General features: G+C 41.5%; 1 protein-coding gene across 2 annotated transcripts in view; it reads right to left on the reverse strand.

Annotated features, from left to right (window-relative positions):
* Positions 1–6,353: 6,353 nt before the first annotated feature.
* TAF3 (TATA-box binding protein associated factor 3) overlaps positions 6,354–26,306 on the reverse strand; it is a 180,437-nt gene continuing 160,484 nt past the window's right edge. For both annotated transcript variants that reach the window (XM_025445067.3, XM_025445068.3), the window contains exons 5-7: positions 12,903–13,158; positions 9,313–9,419; positions 6,354–8,323 (exon numbers count right to left, since the gene is read on the reverse strand). In XM_025445067.3, coding sequence (XP_025300852.1) covers positions 8,209–8,323; positions 9,313–9,419; positions 12,903–13,158 — 478 coding nt within the window. In that variant the 3' untranslated portion in view covers positions 6,354–8,208. The remainder of the gene's footprint in view (positions 8,324–9,312; positions 9,420–12,902; positions 13,159–26,306) is intronic.

Consider the following 26,306-nt stretch of genomic DNA (forward strand, 5'->3'; position numbering starts at 1 on the left):
TCCATGCAGGGAGCCCGATGTGGGACTCCACCCCAGGGCCCTGGGATCACGCCCTGAGCTGAAGGCGGACACCCAACCACTGAGCCACCCAGGTGCTCCAACGTAATTTTTTTTAAAGGGAGAGAGAGAGAGAGAGAGAGAGAGAGAGCAAACATGAATGGGAGAAGGGGCAGAAGGAGAAGCAGACTCCCCGCTGAGCAGAGAGCCCGAAGCAGGACTCGATCCCAGGACCCTGAGATCATGACCTGATCCAAAGGCAGATGCTTCACTGACTGAGTCACCCAGGTGCCCCCGGAAAGCAACATGATTAACAGGAGCTTGCAAATGCTTGTTTTGTTCCCAAGTGCATGACTCCCGTTAAAATCGGTAGCTGCTTAGTGTGACTTTTGTGTCACACTAAATTGGAAACTTTCAAAATTATGTACAAATGTACGTATGAAGTGTTGTGAGGTGTAGGAATGACACTGTGTGGCTTTATATAGACGTCCTTCAGAGGAATCTGTGTCCACAAGCTTTGATACATGTCTCAGAGACAAAGTGTGTGACTGTCTGACATCAACACAAACCAGTCGCTTGGGAAAGGAGGTGAATAACCAACCTCTTCTGGCAGAAATACCATCTATCTTTCGAATCCGGTCAGGATTTCTGCTGCATTAAATTGCTGTATTGTCCGTGACTACAAACTGAAACGTGGGCCAGCTTTGTTTGGTGGTCTGGTAATCTGAAGCCCTCACATAGGGCCGGGTATTTTGTAATCAATAAGTGGGACTTCCCTCTTGTTTTTCGTGATTTGAAACAAAGCTCAGTGACCATGATCTGTACATTAAAAAGGTCCGAAAAAATACCTAGCCTTCCAAGAAATGAAATAGGCCATTTAAAAAAAAATAAGATTTTATTTATTTATTTATTCACAAGAGACAGAGAGAGAGAGGCAGAGACACAGGCAGAGGGAGAAGCAGGCTCCCTGTGGGGAGCCCGATGCAGAACTCGATCCCAGGACCCCGGGATCACGCCCTGGGCCCAAGGCAGATGCTCAACCACGAGCCACCCGGGCATCCCAGAAATGAAGTGGACCTTGAAACACTATTACCTACATGCTTTGAACCTCATGGAAGCCGCGAGGGTGTCCCTAGATTGAATGAATGACTAGGAACAAGCACATCTTGTGTTCACATTAATGGTTCAGTCGATGCAACACAAAATTTTCCCTCAAGTCTGCTACAAACCCCTGACAACTGGTATTTTGTATGTAGGTTCAGAGTCCTGGATACACAAAGTACGTACTTAGTGAAGAATTGTTGGTAAGTTGAAACCAAAGTCTTCAACTTGCCTTTTTCCATTTTATGGACAATAAGGAATATAAATGTTGCTTTCTCCAGCCTTCTGTAATTAAAGACACTGTCTGTGCAGGAGATGATAGTCCACACACTCGCTCCACCTGCCCGGCCACGGCCATTCTGCGTGCTGGAGAAACTGTCCTTCTGCTCTTCTTTTTGAAATTTGCCCTTGCGAGAGGTGAACAGCTTCTGTGCCTACTTTTTGTATCCTAATTTGATTTCGCTTTTTGCTGTTGTTGTTTTTAACTTGGAGCTTATTCTTTGATATTTTCTTTTTTTCTTTTTTTGCTATTTTCAAACACACCCACACTGTAGAAGGGTCGGGGGTAAGTGGTTTCCAATTGGGTTCCATTACACAACACACACACCCCTTCCCCATGGATTTCACATCATGACAGGCATTGGCTACGTTTCTCGTGTCACTGCCTCTTACACAGAACTTCTAACGTTTGACACCTCAGGCAGAGAATGGCAGAGCTACAAGGGTATACGGACCTCGCGTGGCATCTTTGTCTCATGATCAAAGTTCTGAGAACGGCACAGAGTTAGGAAGCGTGGCTATGGCGTTGCTGCCTCTCCTGCAGCGTCCTGGCGCACGTGGAGGCTTGGAGCTTTGGTGCGGTGGCAAGAAGGGTCTATGTGTGTGCATGTTCTAGAGGTGCGGCAGCTCCTGGCCACCTGTGGTTATTTATACTTCAAGGAGTTAAAATGCAACAAAAGTTGGGTTTCTTAGTTGTAGCGGCCACATGTTGAGTGTCAAAGGCCACGTGGCCTCGGCTGCCGTCTTGGATGGTGCAAGGATGATAGAGGATTTCCATCATTGTGGAAAATCCTGCTCAGCAGCCGTGGCCCCGACGTGGAGCACAGCAGCTAAGGGACTCGGGTCGGCGTGCACTGAGCAGGGTCCCTGACGCGGAGAGGGTGCTCCCTAACTCAGCGTGTCGTGCAGCTGGACCACGCTGCCGAGGCTGGAGAAAGCTCTCTTCCTTTTGAGTGTGAGTTGGGTACGCTTACCTGATACACTTACTGCACTAAAGCCTGAGGTTGTCCAGAAACCGCGCAGCCACAGGCTGGCTGAATGTAAGGGAGGAACGTGCTGTGTCCTCCGTGATTTCCTGCTCCGTTTCGTTCCCCGAGATTGTTGAGCCGCGTGACTTAGAGACACCACGGCCGCGTCAGCTGCGTCGCACGACATACTGACATTGGTCTTACAGTCCTGCTAATGGGTGCACTTGGGTCTGCGACCGGGGCCTAGGCCTCTGTTTACTGTCCAGGCACCACATCAAGTGGCACTTGCCCATTCTGGAGAAAAGGGGCGCTGGGAGGAAGCCTCTCTCTCCCAGTGATCATCTATGTCCAATAATCAAATGATTTTGGGTGCCTGCGTGGCTCAGTTAAGCATCTGCCTTCGGCTCAGGTCATGATCTCAGGTCCTGGGATCAAGTCCCACGTCAGGGCTCTCTGCTCAGTGGAGAGTCTGCTTCTCCCTCTCCCGCTGACCCTTGCTTGTGCTCTGTCACATAAACGAATAAAATCTTCAAAAAAAAATTGCCTAGTTACTGCCTTGTCCAACTTTTCAAGCCTTGATTATATTAAGATCACTCTTTTGTGGGGGTGTTGAAACCCATAATCTTAGGCTCGTAGAACATCCAGAATTCGTAGGGCACCGAAAAATTACTGAAAGAGCAAGATAATACATATTAATGGAGTAAGCTAAAAAATAAAGCCACAATAGACACTATAGCTGTCATTTATTGAGCTTTTAACGTGCAAAGTGGTATACGATTTCGTTAAATGTCATGACTGTCCAAAGCAGGTGTTCTTACTCCTCCTTTACAGAGGAGGGGATGGAGACTTAGAGATGGGACTTGTTCAAGTTTATTCAGCAGCTGAGCAACAGAGCCAGGATTTGAATCTGTACTCTTGGCTGCTATCATCCTAGAGTCAGTTAAAAATCTAAATGCAATCTGAAAAGATGTGCGAAGCAGAGCATCAATTTAATGTGTGAAGCTCGCCAAAAACAGCCTACGCACCTTGGTGGGTCCAGACTCGGTTGAGGGCGTGCAGGAGGGTCATCTTACTGTGAACTTTCGGCGGGGATCCATTCTGAGGTGCAGAACATGTTGCCAACGCGACTGCCGGTGACAGCTCTCTACAGCCCCGGGGACGCGTCTCATTTCACCTTTGTACTCCCATGGCACATCACGTGCCTGCCTAGAGAGATGACGGGCGAAGATTTTTTTTTTTTTTTTTGAGACGTGTGAGGATTATGGCTCAGTCTAAGACATCCTGGGCCTGTTATTTATTATTTGTTTTTGCGCATGTTGCAAATAGCTATGTCAAAACTAACAGAGGACAGGAAAGGTGGGGAACTGGTTATTTAGAAGTCCACTTACAGAGAATTCACTTTCTAAAAGCTAGCAAATGAAGCTTAACCCACATTCCAAGCAGTATAGGAGAAATAATCAGAATATATAACCTGATAATATTTTCGGACTGTTTGAACTCCCTCTGGTAAGAACCTTGAGCTAACTAGAAGCAGCACAAACGTTTTCTTCAGAGCATCTAACTTGGCTAGAGTTGGCTCATTAAGGGACAGGACAATGAATTTCTGCCTATGATAATCCCATTTTAAATGTTCCGTTAGTCAAAACTAAGACCAAACTCAAAACCCCGACAAAACTTCAGAAGGTTACCAGGACGCCGACTGGGTTTCCAGGATACAGTAGGAAATTATGGTTTAGGACAAAGTACCGAGAAGATGCTGCTTCTGTTCTGAAAGCCTCACACAGTCACATCTCGTGGAGGGTATAGTGTGTTCATAGGATGTCAGCTCGGCTGTCGTTCCTACCATGACGTGACCACTTGCTAAGCTTTGAAATCTTTTGTTGTAAACATAAACATTTCCACATGTAAAGCTATATTAACATCAAAACTGCCTGTGGTCTCGGGTAGATAAAGGTTATGATAGAGAAATGGCACCAAGGGCAGCAAGGAAGGTTCTCAGGACTTGATGACATACATTTCCGTACCTACTATATCGTGGCAGCAGCCTGGAGAGAACGAGAAAGGACGCGCACACCTCGCAAGCCAGAGCCCGGGAAACACCCAGCTCAGTTCTAAGCCTGCATTTGCTGATCTGGCTTGAAAGGTGCCCAGCAAATGTTCAATCAATAGATGCAAGTGTTTGCAACTGTTCTAGAAAAGAAACTAACGACCAGGTTGTCCAGGATGAAAAGGCAGTTAACTGCAGTCGTTCTGGTAACGGACACCTCAAGCAAACGTTCAAACGATGGGAAGCATGAACTGCTCCGCTGTCCATCTAAGGATCTAATTTCCAGCCTCATCCTTTGGCCTGCACGTGTGGATTAATGGTGACTTTATACTTTTTCGCTACGACTAATGCGAGATTCTCAAAGAAATCCTTCCCTCGTGGAATGGCTGATACGGCTGCGGAGAGACCTCATTCAGAACAGTTTATCTGTCTCGCTCTTCAGTCAGGGGAACTCATCTACTTTTAGACTTAAACCTTCTAAAGAAAACTGCTGTGATCTAGAGACATTGGCCACTGGGCTGTTTGTATTGAAAACTTAGCCAGCACGCCTTTCGTGGACTTCGTTCATTAGCATTCTTACTGGCGACGTTTCCATATCTCAGTGTTCAGTTTAGACTTTAATTTGGTTAGTAGGCCTTTGTTTAACCATCCTATTGAAAAGGGAACAAAGCCAGTTTAGGTGACACAGTGGAGAGAGGCACTATATTTTATCTCTGAGAAGGAGCCCGACAAAGCCGGAATGCTCTGATACCCTCTGATTTTCTTCGGGACGTTTGGAACCATAAACCAGCTGGAGGATAAAGATCCTCACTGTACTTTGCTGCAGACATGCTCAGAAGAGAGACCCGGTTGGCCACGCACAGAAAGCCCGCTTTGCTGGCCTCGTAGGGCTGTGCGCGCAGATGATCCCATCAGAAGTTTGTTTTCCGGGCGTGGGAGTGTTGCTCTCCTTTTAAAACACTGCTTCCTCCGATGAAATCACTAGCCAGGGTGCTGTGTGTGCGTGTGTCCTCCTGCTGCCCACTTCACAGAGTGTGGTCTGCCCAGAGCAGGTGACAGTGGCGATTCGGATGGGGACAGCCAGGTCGGTGGACACCGCTGCCAAGGCCAGGTCCTGTCTGTCCCTTGGTGTCCAGGGCTGGGCCCGGGCCCCCCTCACGTCGCTGCCGCTCGCTCTGATGTTTCCTCCGTCAAAAGTCAAAACCCACTTTCTTCTTAGGGGTTCTTGAGTCCCCTAAAGCCTTGCTCTGGATTACATCATCTTTCCCCTCCCATCCGGGACGGGCCTCCCCTTGGCTGACTTTGTTGACTGCATGAAGCAAAGCGAATCGTGTCCGCTCTTTCTACACTCTTTTTCTAAGTTACAGACCTGTTGTTCTCCACGCGACTTTATGGAGAACGGCTCTGGCCAACTTGCTCACTTTGCTCTGTGACACAGGTGTTGTATCTTCCGGTCCACGTTTCTTTGTGCAGTTTCTCGAGCTTCCTTTGGCTGGTGCAAGGACAGCCGTCGGGCAGAGAGGCTGACACCACCAGGCCGGTGCATGCAGGCCGCTGAGCGGTCGGAAGAGGGTAGCCGCTTTGGGTCTCCAGTGACCTGGACTGGATTCACCTCACTGACCTAGAGGTGAAAGGCTCTGTATTCCATTACTAATCCCTTGAGCTATCCAGCCCCCTGAAAATGATTCTTTGGTTTTATTATTGCAAAGGCCATTTATAAAATCATGAACTGGATTTAGGAAAGCAACCATGAAATAGCAAGGGACAACAACTGATTGAAATTCCTTCAATGTATTATGGGCTGAAGTCTCTCGACAGTAGGACTGGGGGAAAGTCATATAGAGGCACCTCCATTCTTATTTCAGAAGTGTGACCGGCTCACTTAAACGTGGCAACTTTAGATCCACTGACCATGCCTCAAGGAACTAAATCCTGAATAAAGAAAATGGAAAAGCAAACTATGAAATAGCCAATAATCTTTATTTTGTACTTCCCCACCCCCATCCCTCTCCAAAAAGCACTAATGGGTATATCTGTGCATGTGAAAATACTGTATAAAGTATTTAGGATGATCTCAAATTAATAAAACAAACAAAAAAAAACCCCCACACATAGCTCGACATAGATGTTTCGTTTCTTTGTAGGGATAGAAACATTTTGGCTTCTAGAACAAGGAGGGCAGTGAAATACTGCACCCTTAAAAGGTCGGCTCCATTTCCACTGATTTGCAATTTAACATTCATGGCAGAAAACCTCATTTCTCTGACCACATAATAAGTCTTAAAATATGACTAATTCACACACTAATATCAATTTACTTGGCGTTAAAAAAATTCACAATTTCTATTAATATATTTGTTTTAGGTTCAAAGCCCATATTGTAGCATTCAAGATATCCATTACACTGGCCCAAATTGGGATTATTTCAAAATCAAGTAAAAGTCCATATTTATTCCAAAGTTGCTAAAATATGCTAATAAAGTTAAATTTGATGTTTTACATTAAAAATAAAATATTTGGTTTATCTCTCAGACATCTATAACATATAATAAATAGTGGGCAGTATAGTAATATAATAAAGTTTTGTGATACCCTGAAATTTGATGAGTTTTCTTTAAAAAAAAATCATAATATACTTCATTTCAGCCTTTTAAACCACAATCTCAATGAACAGATTTGCAGAAATAAAACAATATAAACACAAAATGCTACAGTCTATGTTTTTTCGTTTCCTGTTTTTTGTAGTTTTTTTTTTTTTTTTTTTTAACTTTGGGGAATCTACATGTCCGTTTCATAAAAGTAAGTCAAAGAAACTTAGAGATAACAAAACAATTTCAAATCATAAAGAATGGATTTAAATTGCCTTGTTTTCCTTCCAACTGCTAGGGCCCTCCTCCCCACAGCGACCAGGGCACCGGGCGGGTTCAGCTCAAGGTAGATTACTTGGAACTATGGCTCTGTTTCTAGCCTTCTTCGCTTATGTACAGCAGTAATTACAGACATGGCTGAAATCACCGTGGATTTCAGAGAAAGCCAGAATTAAACACGATAAAAATTTAAAAAATAACTACTTCATAAATATTTATTATTTACATTAGGGGGGAGATCTGCTAGTCGGGGGAGTTTTTGTACAAGTCGATGAAATGTAGAAGCAAGTGAGAACGCCAGCAGTTTAGAGAAGGGCATGGGGACGATGGCCACGAACGTAGAAAACACGTGCGAGTCAACAAAAATAATCTGCGCAAAAAGCAAACAGGACATGATAGAAACCTTTTTCTTAAAAAATAGAAGGTATTTCACAAAGGCCTGAACATTTTACATGTTAGTACTAAAAATGGGGGGCGGGGGCAGGGAAGCTTCATATATTTTCATCACAAAAATATTTACCGGCACTCCAAGTGGAGTGTTCTCTTCTGTCATTATGATTATCTTACTAGAGAGGGGAAGAGGTGGCAAACTGTACAGACTATTGACGTCCAGGAGTTACAGTAGAGGCAGCTGACACATATCTTCTCATCTAATACCTTAACGAAAAGGCCCTGGAGAGAATAAAGAAAATCAGAAGGGAAGATTACGGTCTTTTTATTAATAATACTTGTCACTGGTAATAGAAAAGTGGGGCGTGGCGGTCCTGGGCCACGCCTCGACTCGAGTCTCTCTGCAGTCACACTGCCGGGTGGTCCCGGGGCACAATCCAGGGTGGCCGCTGCGTTCTTGTCCCCGGTCACCAGAGGTTCGCTCTCTGCAGGGATCCGGGCGGTGGACAGGCCGCCAGACCTGCACCAACTCCCCTCTGAGGCCACGCCGCAGGACGTGTCAGTGGGCCCGGTGCTTTCGCTTTTTGTGCTTTTTGTCCTTCTTCTTGTTGGCACACTTGGGGCAGAACCACTGCATCTCTTCTGGTGGTGCAGCCATTATTCCGACACACGGCCTACACAGGTAGGGAACAAACAAGATTTTGGATGAAGAAGCTTTATTTATGGACATATTCCTTCCCTGTGTGTATAATTTTAAATAATTAGATCATCTTTAGGTCTGGAGCATGTCTAGCAGGGTCCAGGCTGAACAGCTCCGACTTGGGAGGTGTGGTGGCTGGGCAGGGGGGTGACTGTGCCTGGGTGGCCCTTCCTGCCACCATGCTGCAGGAATTAGCTATCATTCCCCTTTTTAGACAGAAGCAGGCTGGTTCTTCTTTTATCTTATAGGTACATCCTATATCATGTGGCTGAGTGGATTTCTATCTTTTTATATCTTATTTTTAAACTGTAAAATGAGGAGATTATTCACATACATTCTGGCAGCGTTTGCTTAGTTTGGGGGCGCTGTTGGAGAGGTCGGACAGGCAGACAAGCCATGTCTTCCTGCACCTTGTGACTTGCTTACCAAGGGCATCCCTCAAGGCTACTGTCAAGTGCTGAGGCTTATAGAATATTACTGGGAAAAAAGGAAAGGGAAACCCCTTATCTCCTTTTTTTTTTTCCTTTAAAGATTTTATTCATTTGAGAGAGAATGAGAGAGAGCACAAATGGAGGTAAGGCAGAGGGAAAAGCAGATTCCCCACTGAGCAGGGAGCTGGATGAGACTCAATCCCAGGACCCGGAGATTGTGACCTGAGCCCAAGGCAGATGCTCAACTGACTGAGCCACCCAGGTGCCCTTCCATTTTTTTTTTTTTTTTTTAATAAGAAGGATATATAGGCTAGGCAAAATATTTGGAATTTAGGTTGAAGAACAACACTTCAAAGATTGTCGATTTTTACAATTAATAGTAATTACATGTTATTCTTACTGTGATTTTGCTCCCTGCACTGCCCTAGGATGGTAGTGGAACGGAGAGAGTGTCCAGGATGGATCGTGGTCACCGCTGTGCCCTGAGGAGCCCCCACCTTGCAGCCAGCCTGGCCCGGCCCACAGCACTCACCAGTGATACCAGTCGTCACAGTCGTCACAGCCGATCATGGGACTCCCGTCGTCGGGCTTGTTGCATCCAGGACAGATCCAGATCTGATTCCCCCATTCATCTCGGATCTGAGGATTTTTAAATGGGAGGATGGGAAAAGGGGGACAAAGACAGACGGAATGTGAAAAAAGAACCAAAAAGAGAGCAGGGTAAGAATGATTAGCGCTTTATCCTGTGAGCCTCATAAACAAGCAAGCGGTTTAACAATTCACTGAAGCCATGATCGCGATCATCCCTACCCCGGGATCACATGAAGAAGAGAGAGCTACTACGTACTCAGTGAGAAGACACTTCTAATGAGTATTTTATACTCTCTTTTGTAAGTCATAAAAACAAAGCATTTTATCACCAGTTCTATGCACTGTATGACCTGTAGCCACTTTGATCTAAAAGCTACCACAGACATGTAAGTCGGTGCTAATCACGGTCATCGTGGCAGTGACGGATATTTCTGAAAGCTACAAACCTCGATCGTATGCAGCTTTCTCAGTCACATTCACGGGCATGGAATTAATACATGCAGCCCAATGTGAGTGTATCACCTTATTACTTATTAGCCAAGCCCTTCTCCTGAACTAGCTGATAAGATCAAGGATATAAAAGAGCTGTTACTAAGTAACTTTCCATTCCCTTTATGACATTTTCAGTAAAGCACAATCAACTAAAGGGCAAATAGAATAAGGGGCGCAGGAGGCCAACGAGGTACACATTTTAACATCATTTTGTTATGAATGTGGTGAGCTCTGGCGTTTGCTTTCCCTAACCTCGCAGTTCCAAATAAGAAGCATCCGTAAGTCGCTTCCTCAAATTCCACATTAACAAAACCAATCTGGAAGAAGCAAATCTAGGACGGGCCTCCTGAACACAGTAATGACTACAAGCTGATTTTCAAAAGTTTTTACAGTCACACGGCAAATGGTCTCATTCAGTTTGTTTTGCAAAGTATAGTTGGTTCCTAGCTTTTCGGATACAACACTGACTAGATATTCAGAAAAGAAGGGCTCTCTTTGAGTGTGGTGGGTATACTGGGGACACAGATGCTTCATTCCACTGATGTGCTATTTTAAGGCTGACCATTTTTGGAAGGGTCTCTACCAAAGGCAAGCTACACTGATCTGAAAGCTTCCTGAAGAAGCCTGTGGGCAGCTACGTGTCTGGTTTCACCCTCTGCTTCTCAGGGCAGAGAACCACCAGTTCTCTGGTGCCAGCTGTCTAGGGTTAAGACTGGTCCAGCATCCTATGCCCTGCAGCGGCCACGCATGGCCAGCCCTGCTGCTGGTTGACCTCTCTTGAAATGAGAAGGCCATAACTCTGTTGCTACAAGAGAAATTGGCCATAGCATCCTTAATAACTAACATCTAACCAGTGTACTGAGCTCTTCAAACATCTGACTTTGTTTACTCATCCTGAAACAACCCTTGGATACGTGAAGAATGGGGAAGCTGGAGCTGGGGGAACGTGAGCAACACTACAGTGGTCACTATAAAGTCCCACTATCAGGCAGTGACAAAATCAGCCTTTTTGCTCAATAGCCTATGTTGCTCAATAGCCCAAAACGCACATTTTGTTCTCTGTCTACAAAGTGTCTCTGAGGAGATACAAGGCATTCCATCCATGTTGCCTATGCCAATTGGATCCATCACCAGGGAGTTAGCCCTAAAGTCCTCTGGAGAATCAGAAGGATAGAACACATTGTATTGATCATCTAGTCTAATTACAGATGAAGCAACGGAGGTAGAAGAAGTTATATATGAAATCAAGGGGTGATGTGACCTCAATTTAAACACCCAGGACAGGGATCCCTGGGTGGTGCAGCGGTTTAGCACCTGCCTTTGGCCCAGGGCATGATCCTGGAGACTTGGGATCGAATCCCACGTCGGGCTCCCAGTGCATGGAGCCTACTTCTCCCTCTGCCTATGTCTCTGCCTCTCTCTCTCTCTCTCTCTCTGTGTGTGTGACTATCATAAAAAAAACAAAAACAAAAAAAAACCAAAAAAAAACCCCCAAAAAAAACCCACCCAGGACAACTGGTCCTTGAATGGGCTAGTTCGATGATCACAGATTTTTTTTTTAAAAGACAGAGAGAGCGAGAGAGCGACTATGCGTATGAGTGGGGTGGGGCAGAGGGAGATGGAGAATCTCAAGCAGGTTCTACACTCGGCACAGAGCTTAAAAAGCTGGGCTTGATCTCATGACCCTGAGATCACTGACCTGAGCAGAAACCAAGAGGATGCTTAACTGACTGAGCTGCCCAGGTGCCTCGATGATCACAAATTTTAGCGCATCTTCTATTTTTGCCTTGAATTGCCAATTTAATATTTTTCTGTTAATTTTTCATGTCTTTATATCCTCCCTCAGTACTTTTGAGATTTTCTTTTTATCCTTTATATCATTAGAATTCCTCAAAAGTGTAATGATTTATTGAAATTTCTATTGAAATTGCCTAAAAGAGAAAATATTTATCTGATTTATAATAACTGTCAGAGTCCTACTTCCCAATCCTATCTAGTCAGACAGATCTGTGCATCAGGAGGCTGACAGGTCACAGTCTACATATTTGGTGGCACAGCAGTATCAGTATATGTAGTGCCTCTGTGCGCCTAAAATCTTTGTGTTGTATATACGTATGTCATTCCACACTTATACAAAGGATGCATTTATAAACACACTTCATTACTAGCCTGACTTTAGGGCTTGAGTAAGACCTGATATATTAAGTATGGGGAAAATACCTGACAACAGTCCCATGACAACAATGTGAACTCATTAAGAAGCTGAGTTTTACCATCTGAAGACATGCTTAGATACTTAAGAAGCCCTGTGGTTTGAAAGTTCATTTCCTTAACATGAAGGTCCTGAAGGTCTAGAGTATCCTAGACCTTCACCAGTGAAATACTATAAATTAGCACCTTTACCTAGAAACAGCATCTGGCCCATATGATCTGTGTACATTATGTAACTTATACTTTTTTAAAAATTTTTATTTATTTATGATAGTCACACACACACACACACACAGAGGCAGAGAAACAGGCAGAGGGAGAAGCAGGCTCCATGCACTGGGAGCCCGATGTGGGATTCGATCCCAGGTCTCCAGGATCACGCCCTGGGCCAAAGGCAGGCGTCAAACTGCTGCGCCACCCAGGGATCCCCGTAACTTATACTCTTAAGTGAATAATTGGTTGAACGAGAAATTCAATGTGGGATTTGAATATCACTATTCATCCCTATATTTATACGTTGTCATTGTTGCATATACATATAAAACAATACAAACTAAAGAAAAACAATGCTGTGATACTGATTTGACATATGATTGACAATGATTTGATTATTTATGTATACTAAATATGCAAATACCTTAATACAATACTTTACAGCCCAAAGCTTGAAAATGCAGTGGAAATACCTTTCTGGTCATAAAGAATTGCCTCTGAAATTCGGTAGTGACACATAAGACACCGCTTGGTAACTGAAAACATTTTCACGGTGGAAGAGCAAGCTCGGAGGTGCCTCCTGCTTAGCTACGACAGAAATAAAAGGCAGCGTACCACGTAAGTGCTGACGGTCTCCGTGACCACACTTCGGACCGGGGCTTTGGAGGTTCCGGCTCCAGATATGGCTGGGGATGAGGCCGGCATCAAAGCTGGGGCCGCGGCGGACTGCGTGAGGAGCGGCGAAGGCACCGGGGCAGGGGCGACGTGCATAGGGACAGGGGCAGGGGCTGCTGCAGGCGGTGGGGTCTTGGGTCTACTCAGAGAAGGGGCTGGTTTAGCTTCAGGGGCTGGGACCACTTTGCTGATGACACTGTCAACAAGAGAGAAAGGGAGAAGTCACAACAGATGGTACAGTCAAATCAGGCATTTCAAACATTATTACAGAAGAACTTTCTTCTTCTAGGAGCAAAATACTCTTCTAAGCAAGCAGCTGGGGACAGCCACAGAGGCCCCTGTTCCCCTCTTAGCTTGGTCAGAGTCAGGCCTGGGGAGAAGGGTGAGTACCAGTGGTGAGGGACGCTCCCTGGGAGGCAAGAGTAGCCACGGCTCCCTTCCTACTGTTTTCAGCTGGCAGGTCTCCGGAGTGTGCATCCTTGGGACTCACACAGGGCAGACCTGAGCTCAAACCCCAGGTCTGCCCCATGCTAGTCCCGTGAGACTGTGGAAACCACTTTGAAATACTGGGCCTGAGCACCAAGGCAGGTATAATCCTGGGCACTTTACACATATCACCTCACCCAGTCTTCACAACAGCTTCAAAGAAGTTACCGTGATCCCATTTCATTGATGAGAAAACAGGATTAGAGAGAGGAATAGGGGTACATGGGTGGCAGATTTTGGACCAAGGTCTATTCGATTCCAAATTCTTTCTTCATGTTTTTTAAAAAAATTCCTTATTTGAAAGAAAAAAGTTATACACAATTTTGAGCAGAAAGAAAACAGTATCACAGATAGTTCAGGAAAAGGAGATACACAGACATACGCCCTTTGCCACATTCCCTCCTGATCACCCTTCCTCCTCCCCAAGTAACCACTGTCCTCAAGCTTCCAAGTATGTTCTGTATTTCTGCTGTTTGTAGAGACCTACAAACAATATATACCATTTTATGTTTTCCAACTATATAAACAATGTTGCACTATATTTATCCTTTGCAATTAGCTTTTCCTTCATTTTCTTTTATTGAGATATAGTTGACATATAACCTTGTATAAGTTTGAGGTGTACAATGTGTTAGATTGATACATGGCAATGATTATTATAGTAATAATATGATTATTATAGTAGGGTCAGCGAATACCTTTATCATGTTACACAATTATTTCTTTTTTGTGTTGAGAACATTTAAGGTCTAATCTCTTAGTAACTTAGAAGTTTATAATATAGTAATGTTGACTATAGTCTCCTTGCTCTCTGCATTAGATTTCCAGAACTTACTTGTCTACCGACTGTCTACTTAGTTTTAGGTCTCTTGATTTATCCGTGGTGATATATACATATAGATCTATATAATATATAGATCTATATTATTAATCTTAATTGTTATATAGTATTCTGTGGTATGAGTAAGTCCAAGGGTTTGTGCCCACCGCCCTACTGAAGGTAAAATATGCTACTTTGTAAGTGTTTTAACTTGGAAACATGGTGAAGAATTTCCCCAGGCTATCTTCCCAGGAATAAAGTTGCTGGGTTACAGGGCATGCACATTCTCATCTCTATCAGGAATCCCAAGCTGTTCCTAAAGTGACTGCACCAACTTATCTCCTCTTTATACCATCCTGCACTGAACTTTCCAAGTCCTGCTTGCTGATCAACAAAGTGTGAATATAGACAGCAGCCTCTGAGGGTTACAGTGAGTACCTGGATATAGAGAAACATGCCAAACACCTTTAAATATGAAGTGTGAACACCAGCATTATATTGATGGCTGCTGCTCATGACAATCCCTGACATCACCATTATCAGACTGTATCTTTCCACCTTCTTAAAGTCTTAGTTTAGAAAGCACCTCCACTAAAAAGCACTAATTCTTTGCTACTCTCATTAGAAGTTTATAAAACATTAAATTACTTTAAAAGTTACGTGATGTAAGCAAGATGGTCCTAACAACTCTAACAACCTCTGGTCCTAACAACTACACAATACCATCTCTCTCACTGCTCACTGAATGCGTTTTGCCTTACTTATAGGGGGAGAGTTCAAAGACTTGACTATGGGCATATTTATATCCATAGTGCAAGCACTCCTTATGTTTATAGTTACACTAAAATGTTACACACTATTTTTGGAGGCAATTTCCCATAATGGTTTGAAATATAGGTGCTGGAACCAAAACTAAAGGAAAAGCAGGAACCCAGAGAAATAAGTAGAACACAGATGTTTTGCCCCGAGGGCGAGTGTGCATACCGCAAATCTGATCTTTGGCTTTGATAAAGAGGACAGGTTTCAAAGCCTAGGCCTGCCAAAGTGGAAAGTCTAATAGAACTCCCATCCCACATTAAAAACTCCCAACTGGCTACACTGATTAAGTAAGAATGAGTCAGAGCCTTGTGAATTCTTAGCTCTGCTGGTCTGGGACACTGTATTTAAAGTGCTCTGGACTTATAATGTGCCTAGGTACCCAGCACTAATCATCTCGAGAGGAAGTAACTTAAAATCTAAGCCTTCTATTATCAATACAGATAATTATTAAGGAAAAAAAAAGCAGCACACAATCAAAGAAAACCAAACGTAAGAGAAGGCAAGATAGCATCAGGGAGAACAAGAAGCTAACAGATAGAATAAAGAGACCCTTAAAGACCACACAGTAGAATTATCAACTACAACAACTCTGCCTACAACATTAAAAATAAATAAAAGGCAAAGTGTGACATTACCTGCAGGTAATATAAAGATTGATTAGCAGATTTGAAAAGAAACGAACTGACTTAGAAATGAAAAATACAGCGACAAATTTACTCTCAGCAGAATGAGAGAACTATAAACTCAGTAAGAAGATAGAAGAAATCATGTAGAATGTAGCTTGGAGGGGCAAGGAGAGAATATGATAAATTGCTGCATGTTTAATAATTACTATACATTTAATCATAATTCTAGAGAAAGAATGGGGCAGAGACAAAATGTTAATAAGAATATCTGGGGACTTTTATGGAATGGATACCAATCCATAGACTTGGTGAAGCCCAGAGTCCCAATCAAGATAGAGAAAGGAAAATCTTGGGACGCCTGGGTGGCTCAGCAGTTTAGTGCAAGCCTTCGGTCCAGGGTGTGATCCTGGGGTCCCGGGATCTAGTCCCACATCGGGCTCCCTGCATAATAAATGCTTCTCCTCCTGCCTATGTCTCTGTCTCTCTCTGTTTCTGTCATGAATAAATAAAATCTTAAAAAAAAAAAAAAGAAAGGGAAATCTGCACCTAGACACATCAGAGTGAAACTATAAAATATCACAAAGAGGAAAGTCTGAGGAATGGTCATAGGGGAAGAAGAATACTACTTTCAAAGAAACAGATGACAGCTGACTTCTCCACAGCAACAATGCAACTGGAAGAACAGTGGAATCCCATCTTCCCTGTGCTGGGGAAACCTGCATTTTGTCTTTGTAAACTCCCAAAATAAGGATCAAATAAAAGACATCTTCAGGCAAGGAAAATCTAAGGCCTTGCCAACAGTGGATCCTTACTAAAAGAAATTCTAAAGGAGTGATTCTCAAATGTTTTGAAAGTCTTAGCGACCACTTCACATTCTTAAAATGACTGAAAAACCCAAGGAACTATTGCTTACGTGTAGCGCATCTGTCAGTATTTGCCATATTATTATTATTATTTAAAATTTTATTTATTCGTGTGCGCACGAGAGAGAGAGAGAGAGAGAGAGGGGCAGACACACAAGCAGAGGGAGAAGCAGGCTCCATGCAGGGAGCCCAATGTGGGACTCAATCCCAGGACTCCAGGATCATGCCCTGGGCTGAAGGCAGATGTTCAACTGCTGAGCCACCCAGGCGTCCCTTATTTGCCATATTAAAAACCAAAACTGAGATTTTAAGAAAATATGTAGTTACTAAATCATTTAAAAGTAAGAATAAGAAACTCATTACATATTAATAGACAGCATTTTTTTAAAAACAATTTTCGGAGAAGACTAGCACTAGCTTCATAGTTTTGCAAATCTCCTTAATGTAATTGGAGAGGGGAGGAACATGTTAAAGGCCTTTATAGATAATTGTGTAAAATTTTCCATACTGCACCAAAATACAATGAGTGATAGTTTCTTAAGGTAGTTGCTATGTGAAACCTGAAATCATATTGGTAAGCTTTTCATATTGTGTTACATTAAAATTCATTGAACTGCTAAGCACTTTGAAAAGTTATTTTACCCACACATTTCAATATACAATATTAAAATATCACACTTGTTGGTGTTACCATCATCTCGTCAAAAATGCCTTGGAGCACCGAGTAGCTGTCAAATTTTAATATGTTTTCCAAGACTCTAGACTCTAATTTTTACTTAAAAGCTGCTATTTTATCATTTATTACACATAATCATAGGTATTTTCCATGAAATAACAGTCTTCCTTTGTTCATTTTTGAGGAAATGTTGGCCAGGTATCCAAGTCTGAATAGCCATTGTCTGTCAGTTACTCTTTCAAGTAAAAATGGTATCTTGAAAAAAGATGCCAGCTGAGTTTGCAACTTAAATACTCAAGACAACTATCACATTTTAGTATGGAGGGAAAGTGTTTTATGAGCATTTCCTATTTCATCACTGTCCACTTCACCACACAAACCATTCAAAAGCTGTATATTCTGAGGGCCTATGCACCACTCTGAGCACCTCTGCTCTAAAAGATGTACTCCGGGAAAAGGAAAGTGATCCCATTAGAAGGTCTGAGATGCGAGGAAGAATGATAAACGTGTTGGTAAAGTTAAATAGACACTGACTAAAGTAAACAATAATAATATATTATGGCATTATTTAAAAAAGATAAAATACATGGAAATGGTAATACATAAATCAGCAGGGTTGAATACAGCTAAAGCATACTAATGTACTTCTATTATTTGAAAGGAGGTATAAAGGTATTCAATTTAAAATTTCTAGGTAACCATGTAAAGATTAGGAATGAAGTATAACTTCTAAACTAGTATGGAGGGATCCCTGGGTGGCGCAGCGGTTTGGCGCCTGCCTTTGGCCCAGGGCGCGATCCTGGAGACCCGGGATCGAATCCCACATCGGGCTCCCGGTGCATGGAGCCTGCTTCTCCCTCTGCCTATGTCTCTGCCTCTCTCTCTCTATCTCTGTGTGACTATCATAAATAAATAAAAATTAAAAAAAAAAAAAGTTAAAAAAAAAAAAAAAAAAAAAAACTAGTATGGAGAAAAATGAAATGTTAAAAAAAATAACCAATATGATAGAAGGAAAGGAGAAACCTAGAACAGTAAGACAAACAGAAAACCCCAAGTAAGGTGGACTATAACTTTAAAGATCGGTAATTATATCATGTAAATAAATGGCCTAAACAATTTACTGCTCAGATTGTGTAAAACAGTGAAACCTAACAGTATGCTATTTATAAGAGGCACATCTAACAGTGGAGCAATGGAAAGGCTGAAGGAAATGGCCAGCAAAAGAGGCATGTGGACACAAGGAAATATGACAGTACACAAAATACTTTGTAAGGCAACAACTACCGTGGTAAGGAAGGTTTCTTCATAATGGTAAAAGGTTTCAATGTGCCAGGAAAATACAATTTAAAACTTGAATGCACCTAGAAACATTTCCTTAAAACATACAAAGCAGAACCAATAGAACTGTAAGAAACAGACAAATCCACAAGTATAACTGGGGATTTTAGGATATCTATCTGGAACTGACAGAATAAATAGTTCAAAACCAGTAAAGAGGGGTCCCTGGGTGGTCCAGTCGTTGCAGCGTCTGCCTTCAGCTCAGGTCATGATCCTGTGGCCCTGGAATCAAGTCCCACATCAGGCTCCCTGCTCAGTGAAGTCTGTTCCTCCCTCTCCCTTGGCTCCTCCCTTTGCCTCTGCCCCTCCCCTGGCCTGTGTTCTCTTCTCTCTCACTCTCTCACAAACAAATAAAATCTTAACAAAACAAAACAAAACAAAACAATAAAGGTATATAAAGTTTGAACAAAATAAAAGAAATAATAAAACTGACCCAATGGACATTTAAAAAACTCTGTATTCAAACAAATAGACTATTTATTCTTTTCAAGAACACACTGAAAAAAACTGAACAAAGAATTCCCATACGGCTGAAGAATCATTTGAATGGTATGTACACATACCTGTTACCTGGGCTATGCTAGTAGATCCTCAAAGGAATGTAAAGCCTTTTTTATTTTTATTTCTGTGTCCCTGGCACCTAACATGGTAACAGGCATTTGTAGGCACCTCATAAACCTGTTTATGTTTAATTTTACTAATCAAACAAACAAAAGCTTGTCCTGCAAGTAGAGGTTTCCTGGAAGAAATGATACATTTAGGATATTTTTCTAGTCATCAAAAATCACAGGAAAAAATTGTATAGTCATATGCACTATGATGTGGGAAGAAAGATGGATAAAGGACAGGAGAGGAAAATATGGGTGTCAATAAAGTGAGAAGAGAAGCGAAGAAATACCAGACAAGTTAGGAGAGTGGAAGAGAACCCAGGCACCTGCGGTTGTGGGTTCCACAGAGTTAATGGGTGGGGGTGGGGGGTGGGGAGGACAGGAAGAAGAAACAGTCTTGTGATCTGTGAGGACCAGAGGTGGAAATATGCCCCCAAATCTAAGTTATCGACAAGAGGAGGGTATTGGAGGGAAGGATATTTTCTATCTCCTACCTACTCATAGATGATGGGTGGGGATTTTCAAAAGGACATGTAAAGAATTTGTTCCTCTGATTATCACTTTGTTTCAACTTTACAATTAGCTATTCTAGTGGAAAATGTTTGCTGGAGGTAACAACCGAACCTGTTATCTAAAATGCTTTTTAGATAATTCATGTGATCTAATGGACAATGATCATACAAAATTGAGAATTAGCTTTGTTTGAGTTGTAAGATGGTGTAGTTAATTTGGAAAAAAGATGACTCAAATTACAGGGTATATCGCAAACCATAAATTCTAAAGGGATTAAATATTTGGTAAAAGAAAACAGAAAACCATTAAAGTACCCCAACAAATGAGTAAACATATGTTTTTAATCTTGGGGTAGAGGAGGATTTTCTAAGTATCTCCGCAAAAGTAGATACCATAAAAGGAAACCCTGATTTGACTGTGCAAAAACTATAAATATCATAAGCAAAGGCAAAGACAAAATGGAGGAAAATTATTTGCAAAATACATGATAGAGAATTCAGTCCCTATTATAGAAAGAGTTGTTTCAAATTGAAACCAAAAAGACTAACATTCTTAATAAAACAGGAGCAAAGGACACAAACAGGTGATATAGAGTGAAAGAAACAAAAACCGCCAACAGGGAAAAAAAAAAGGTTCTATATTCATGATAATCAAAGACATGACCATGAAAACAACAATAAAATACTTTTTTTTTGGTACAGATTAAAAAGATGTCAAGAGTCAAGATGGGGAATGGGAGGAATGGTCGGTTATAGCACTTCTGAATGGTTACCAAAACCTTAAAAAGGTACTAATCTTGACCAGCAATTCCATGTGTAGAAATTAATCCTAAGGAAATAATTAGACAACTAAGTAAAGATATGGGGAAAAGAATATTATTTATAGCATTGTTTATGATTGCCAAAAACCCGCAAACTACAATGACTGTAATTTAAAATACCCCCAAATAGGGGATTGTTTAAATAAATGAAGATAAACAAAAGACTAGTAATCTGAGATATCGCCCTCTCTCTCTCTCTCTCTCTCTCTCTCTCTCTCTCTCTCTCTCACACACACACACACACACACACAAAGTTATGGATAGTCTGCATCAGAATCCAATTTTTGTAAGAAAAAAAGCAAATAAGAATGTATGAAAGAAGTAAAAAAGAATATAAATGTAAGGACATTCACACCAAAATTTCCTGAAATTGGCTCTGCATGGTGGGGTTGTAGATGGTTCCTTTTTCTTTTTTTAATTTTAAAAATGTTAATACTAGTATAGTCAATACACATGCTATATTAGTTTCGGGTTATGATACAGTGGTAGGTTTTTTTCTTCCTTCCCGTTTATCTGTAATTATCATATGTATCTTGTGTAATAAAAAATTAAGTTAAAAACACTTGCCACAGTATACACATCTGAAATGTTGCTGGGAATTGTGAATAATGGTTTGAATTGCACATTTATGACTTATCCACTTTTCTGTATATATGTTACAGTTTATTTAATAAACTACTGGGAAAACACAACGGCTTGGCTAAAGCCTTCCAGCCAACTGCTGACCATGTTCTGGTCGTAGAAGTCCCAAGCTCAATTCAAAAGCTGCTCAATTTAGTGTATTTAAACTGAGTGTATTATCATTAACAGAGATAACAAGAAAAGGGTCAAGGGAGGAGAACCCCATAAAGCTAGGTTATTCTGGTACATAATTAAAATCATACATTTGAACAGCTTTGAGGTATTTTTTAATTTTTTTTTTTTTAATAGCTTTGAGGTATTAAGGTGGGTTCACAGTCTTGGGTCTTGTCTTTTCAAAGGAATACAATGTCCGCAGCTGCTCTGTATCTATATTACGTGCATATCTGTCTCCATCATTCACAGCAGCAGTACATTTCTTAGGAGTAATGTGGGTATCTTGTCTTTGAATTATTTGCAGTATAAAAGTGTCTTAATACATATTTATCAACTTTATTTTTTTAAATTTTATTTATTTATTCATGAGAGACAGAGAGAAAGGCAGAGACACAGAGGAAGAAGCAGGCCCCATACAGGAAGCCTGATGTGGGACTTGATCCCGGGTCTCCAGGATCACGCCCTGAGCCAAAGGCAGGTGCTTAACCGCTGAGCCACCCAAGCGTCCCTATTTATCAGCTTTAATAAGTGTAGTGCCTAATGTTGGGTCGAGAACTCTTAGAAATAAATATCTTATTCTTCAATATTTTTGCCTGTTTAAAATATTTTAGACTGGGCTAATTTCCTCTTTCCCTTCCTTCCTGTGTATCTTCCTACCATATCACACTTAAAGAGTTCCAACACTGAGATTTCTATTTGCCAACATGGATTTGGATTCCTCACCTATGTCCTCACCCTCAGACCAAGAATGATGATGACATCAATGCCAGGACCAAGCACATCTTGAAGGTTTCAATCTAACTATTATCTGGAAATGCTTTTCAATTGCTTTCAGCTCTACCAAACACATAATGAATATTATCTACTCTGCCTCACTCTTTCCAATCCCCTTTCATTTTCTTTCATTTCTCTTAGATTTCTCTTACCTAGAAGGATTGTAAATGGTGCCCCTGAGAATGGCTTAGTATTAGCCAAAGGGTATAGAGACCGGTGAGATCATTTCATGGGGCAGTGCCTGAAATCTCAGATATATTTGCTCCTGTCTTCTTATTTTTCAATTTAGACAGATGGCATTTTGGTTAAAATCACTAATAATAATAATAATAATCTTTCCAAAATGCCTGATATTCCCTTCCAGTTCAACTGAATTTTCAACTGAATTATTTCTCTTAAAGATATATATGTTCGTGTGTGCGTGTTTCTTATTCAAATTTCCTAAGTGGCAAAAGGAAAAAAACGTTAAAGTGGGTACTCAGTGTTGCTGCGACAAGACATGTCCTAATCTGTTTCCAAGAGATTAGACTGGCCACTAAAGTGACTAAAGTGACTTGCTTTTCCTGATTCCTTTGCATCTTATGAGAAAATATATGAGTGTTTGAGAGTTATTTTTTATTTTAGCTGCTAGGTGACTTTTGCGGTAATCGGATACATAGCTTTAATTATCTCTTTCATTAGCTCTTCAGTTTTGCACATTCTAGAAAAATAAACCGCATAACGTGATATAATTTCTAATTGCTTGTGAGATATTTTATCATCACTTAGCTTCATTAGATCACTGTAAAAATAACTTTGGATTCCTATTGGCCTTCACTGCCAATCTTTATTGTTCCATACTTCTAAACAGTGTTTTTCACTTCTTTAGATTTTTCTCCCTGAAGTATCATTGTTTCCCCCTGACTTAACTGCACAGCAAGTTCTCCTCCAGCGCTTTCTGTTGAATAAGCAATGGCGCGCAGAGTAACCAACACCGCCCACAGCTGTGTCCCACAATGGCTCCATGCTGCTAACGTTACATCTTTGGAGGATTTGATCAGAGTGCCCTAACTGCTATAAACACTGGAGTTATTCATAAAAACGTGTAGAAGGAGGGATTTTCAGTGGGATTTCTTTACCTGTTTCCCCACCACAAAACAGTGAAATAAATAGAATGGGTCATGGGCTGCTTGGCCTGTAATGCAAACTCACAGCTTGACAAGTCAATAAAGAACCAATCCTCACCCCTCCAGCCACACAGAGCCTCCAAAGTGAGAGGCAAACACAATTTGGATATGTCTGCCCAGGGCGTTTAATGATCCTTATTGTTCAACTATTGTGTGCAAACACTATGAAGCCAGTAGTCTGAATTATCTAAGTCTGAATAACTGGCTACTAACCTGCATACAAAGTTCAAAAGTTCCCTCACGATGGCTCACTTATTCACCCTTAAAAGTGAACAGCCATTTTTAAGTGTAACAAAATGAAGCCATAGGTAAAAACTCTTGTAATCACCTCTAGGAATTTAACGTAAACCCTGGAACAGGAAATTTTTCATTGTTTGGAAGAAAAACCACTTTGATAAAAAAAATATGTTCCTTAAGCCATGACTCTCTTCTCAGATTTAACATTTTAGTCAATCTCAGAAATACCATGTACCTTTTGAAATAACATATAAAACAAATTCCCACATTGCATTTTAAACTAACTCCATACAACACATACCAAAGGACCACTGAGGGGCACCTGAGTGGCTCAGTTGGTAAAGCATCTGCCTTTTAGCTCAGGTCATGATCTCAGGGTCCTGGGATGGAGCCCCGAGTTGGGCTCCCTGCTAAGCAGGGAGTCTGCTTCTCCCTCTGCCCCTCCCCCTGCTTGTGCTGTCTCTCTCTCTCACACAAATAAATAAAATCTTTAAAAAAAGATCCCTGAGGATTTCACTATGATATTACTATATAACTGCATAGTTGGGTCACAGTGGTTTTTATTTTTTAAAAAATATTTTATTATTTGAGAGAGAGACAGAGATAGCCACAGAGATAGCAAGAGAGAGCATGAACTAGGGAAAAGAGGGAGAGGCAGACTTCCTGCTGAGCAGGGAGCCAGACATGGGGTTTGATCCCAGGATCCTGGGATCATGACTCGAGCTGAAGGCAGACACTTAACTGACTGAGCGACCCAGGTGCCCCATCACAGTGGTTTTATAAAACATCACGGTTTTGTTTTCTTTTTTCATTCTTTTTTTTTTTAATTTTTATTTATTTATGATAGTCACAGAGAGAGAGAGAGAGAGAGAGAGAGAGAGAGAGAGGCAGAGACATAGGCAGAGGGAGAAGCAGGCTCCATGCACCGGGAGCCTGATGTGGGATTCGATCCCGGGTCTCCAGGATCGCCCCTTGGGCCAAAGGCAGGCGCCAAACCACTACGCCACCCAGGGATCCCCTTTTTTTCATTCTTAAAGTCCTAGAAATGCTACACTGAAGTGTAGCAGTCAGCCACCCAGGCCCTTCTCGTCGACTCCCAGTCTCCCTACACTGTGTTGCCTTCACAGGACAGCTGGCTAACTTGTAGGACTAACATGCTCTGTGAAAACAATGCTGGGCAGTATCCATGCTATGTCATAAGAGATACTGAAGCTTCTGATTTGCTGTTTCCTGGATCACATGCTCTGGGGAAGTCAGCTGCTACATTACAAGGATGCTGAAGCTGCCTTTGGACGCAGCCCATGTGACTGGCAATGGAAGCCTCCTGCCAACAGCCATGCATGCGAGCTCCCAGCACATGCTCCAGCCGAGGCTTTCCTATGACTGCCGCCCTGGGCAGCAGCTAGGAGAGAGATGTGAGTCAGAACCCCCCAGATTCCTGACCCACAGGAAACCAGGAAGTAACAAATGTCTATTGCTTTAAGTTGCTAAATTTTAAGGTCATTGGTTATATGGAAATAAGAAATATACCAAGTATCCATCTCATTTAGATATATAAGTAGATATTCAGAATTTAGGAGAAATTATGTTTCAGATTATCAGTGCTTAAAATGCCAAATTGTAACAGTGTCATTTCCATATTTCACATTTGATCAAAAGTAACAAATACCCAAAGACAATTATGAGGATCAGTTTTATGTTGATTCTTCAAATCAATCATCACTCCTTATTCTTCTTGATCCTCACAGCTCAACTTTAGCATTCATATAATTAACACAAATGTAAATGGATTTAATTCCTCAAGCTCATGGCTTGCCTCTTGAATATTTACATCATCTCATAAAACGAATATTTTATCTTGTCATAGCCCAAGAACATATCAAGTAGGAAACATTTTATCTTTTAATTCAGGCATGACCTATTTGAAAAATGAAACAAATTGCATGAAGTAATTAGAGGAAAACATAGCCATTGTAGAATCTTCATTTCCAAAGGAGATACCCAAATTGATACTTCTATTGTCAAATGCTCAAAATCTGTAAAAATAACCTAAAAGGTTACTAATATTCAGATAAACAATAAATAATGCATGTTTCACTTTTGCAAAAAGATATAGTAGAAGGATAATTAAAAAAAAAGTGAAACAAAAGTGGTCACTATTTATAGGGAAAGGAAGAGGAAGGGTAGAGCAAAGACATGAAAGCAGGACCTCTCCAGAGAGATCTTACTATAGCTTCAACTTCGGAGTCAAGTGACTTTTTCACATATTCAGGAAACAGAATTATAAAATTGCCTACAACTAGAAAGTAAATGGAAATAAAGGAATTGCAATGTAGATCATGCTGGTTAATACAACCACACAGAAAAAAAACCCCTAAAAACAAAAAGACAATTTCAGGTGACTTTAAGAGGACAGCATTTTGGTTACACACTCATCGGGGATTTATTTTAAGAGCAAATAGAATGAATAAAACAATATATTTTTTTAAGAGCAAATAGAATGAATAAAACAATATTTAACTTTATTCAGCAGTTTTATTAAAGGAAAAATGGTGGTATTGTTGCTTATAGTAACAATTATTACTAAAAGGATATTAAAGGATGCCTGGGTCGCTCAGTGGTTGAGGATCTGCCTTCGGCTCAGGGCGTGATCCCAGGATCTAGGATCGAGTCCTGCATTGGGGTCCCTGTGAGAAGCCTGCTTCTCCCTCTGCCTATCTCTGCCTCTCTCTCTCTGTGTCTCTCATAAATAATTTTTTTAAAAAAGATTATTTATTTATTTATGAGAGAGAGAGAGAAACAG

Source organism: Canis lupus, chromosome 2 (genome assembly GCF_003254725.2).
Source record: "Canis lupus dingo isolate Sandy chromosome 2, ASM325472v2, whole genome shotgun sequence".
In the NCBI taxonomy this organism is placed as follows: Eukaryota; Metazoa; Chordata; class Mammalia; order Carnivora; family Canidae; genus Canis; species Canis lupus.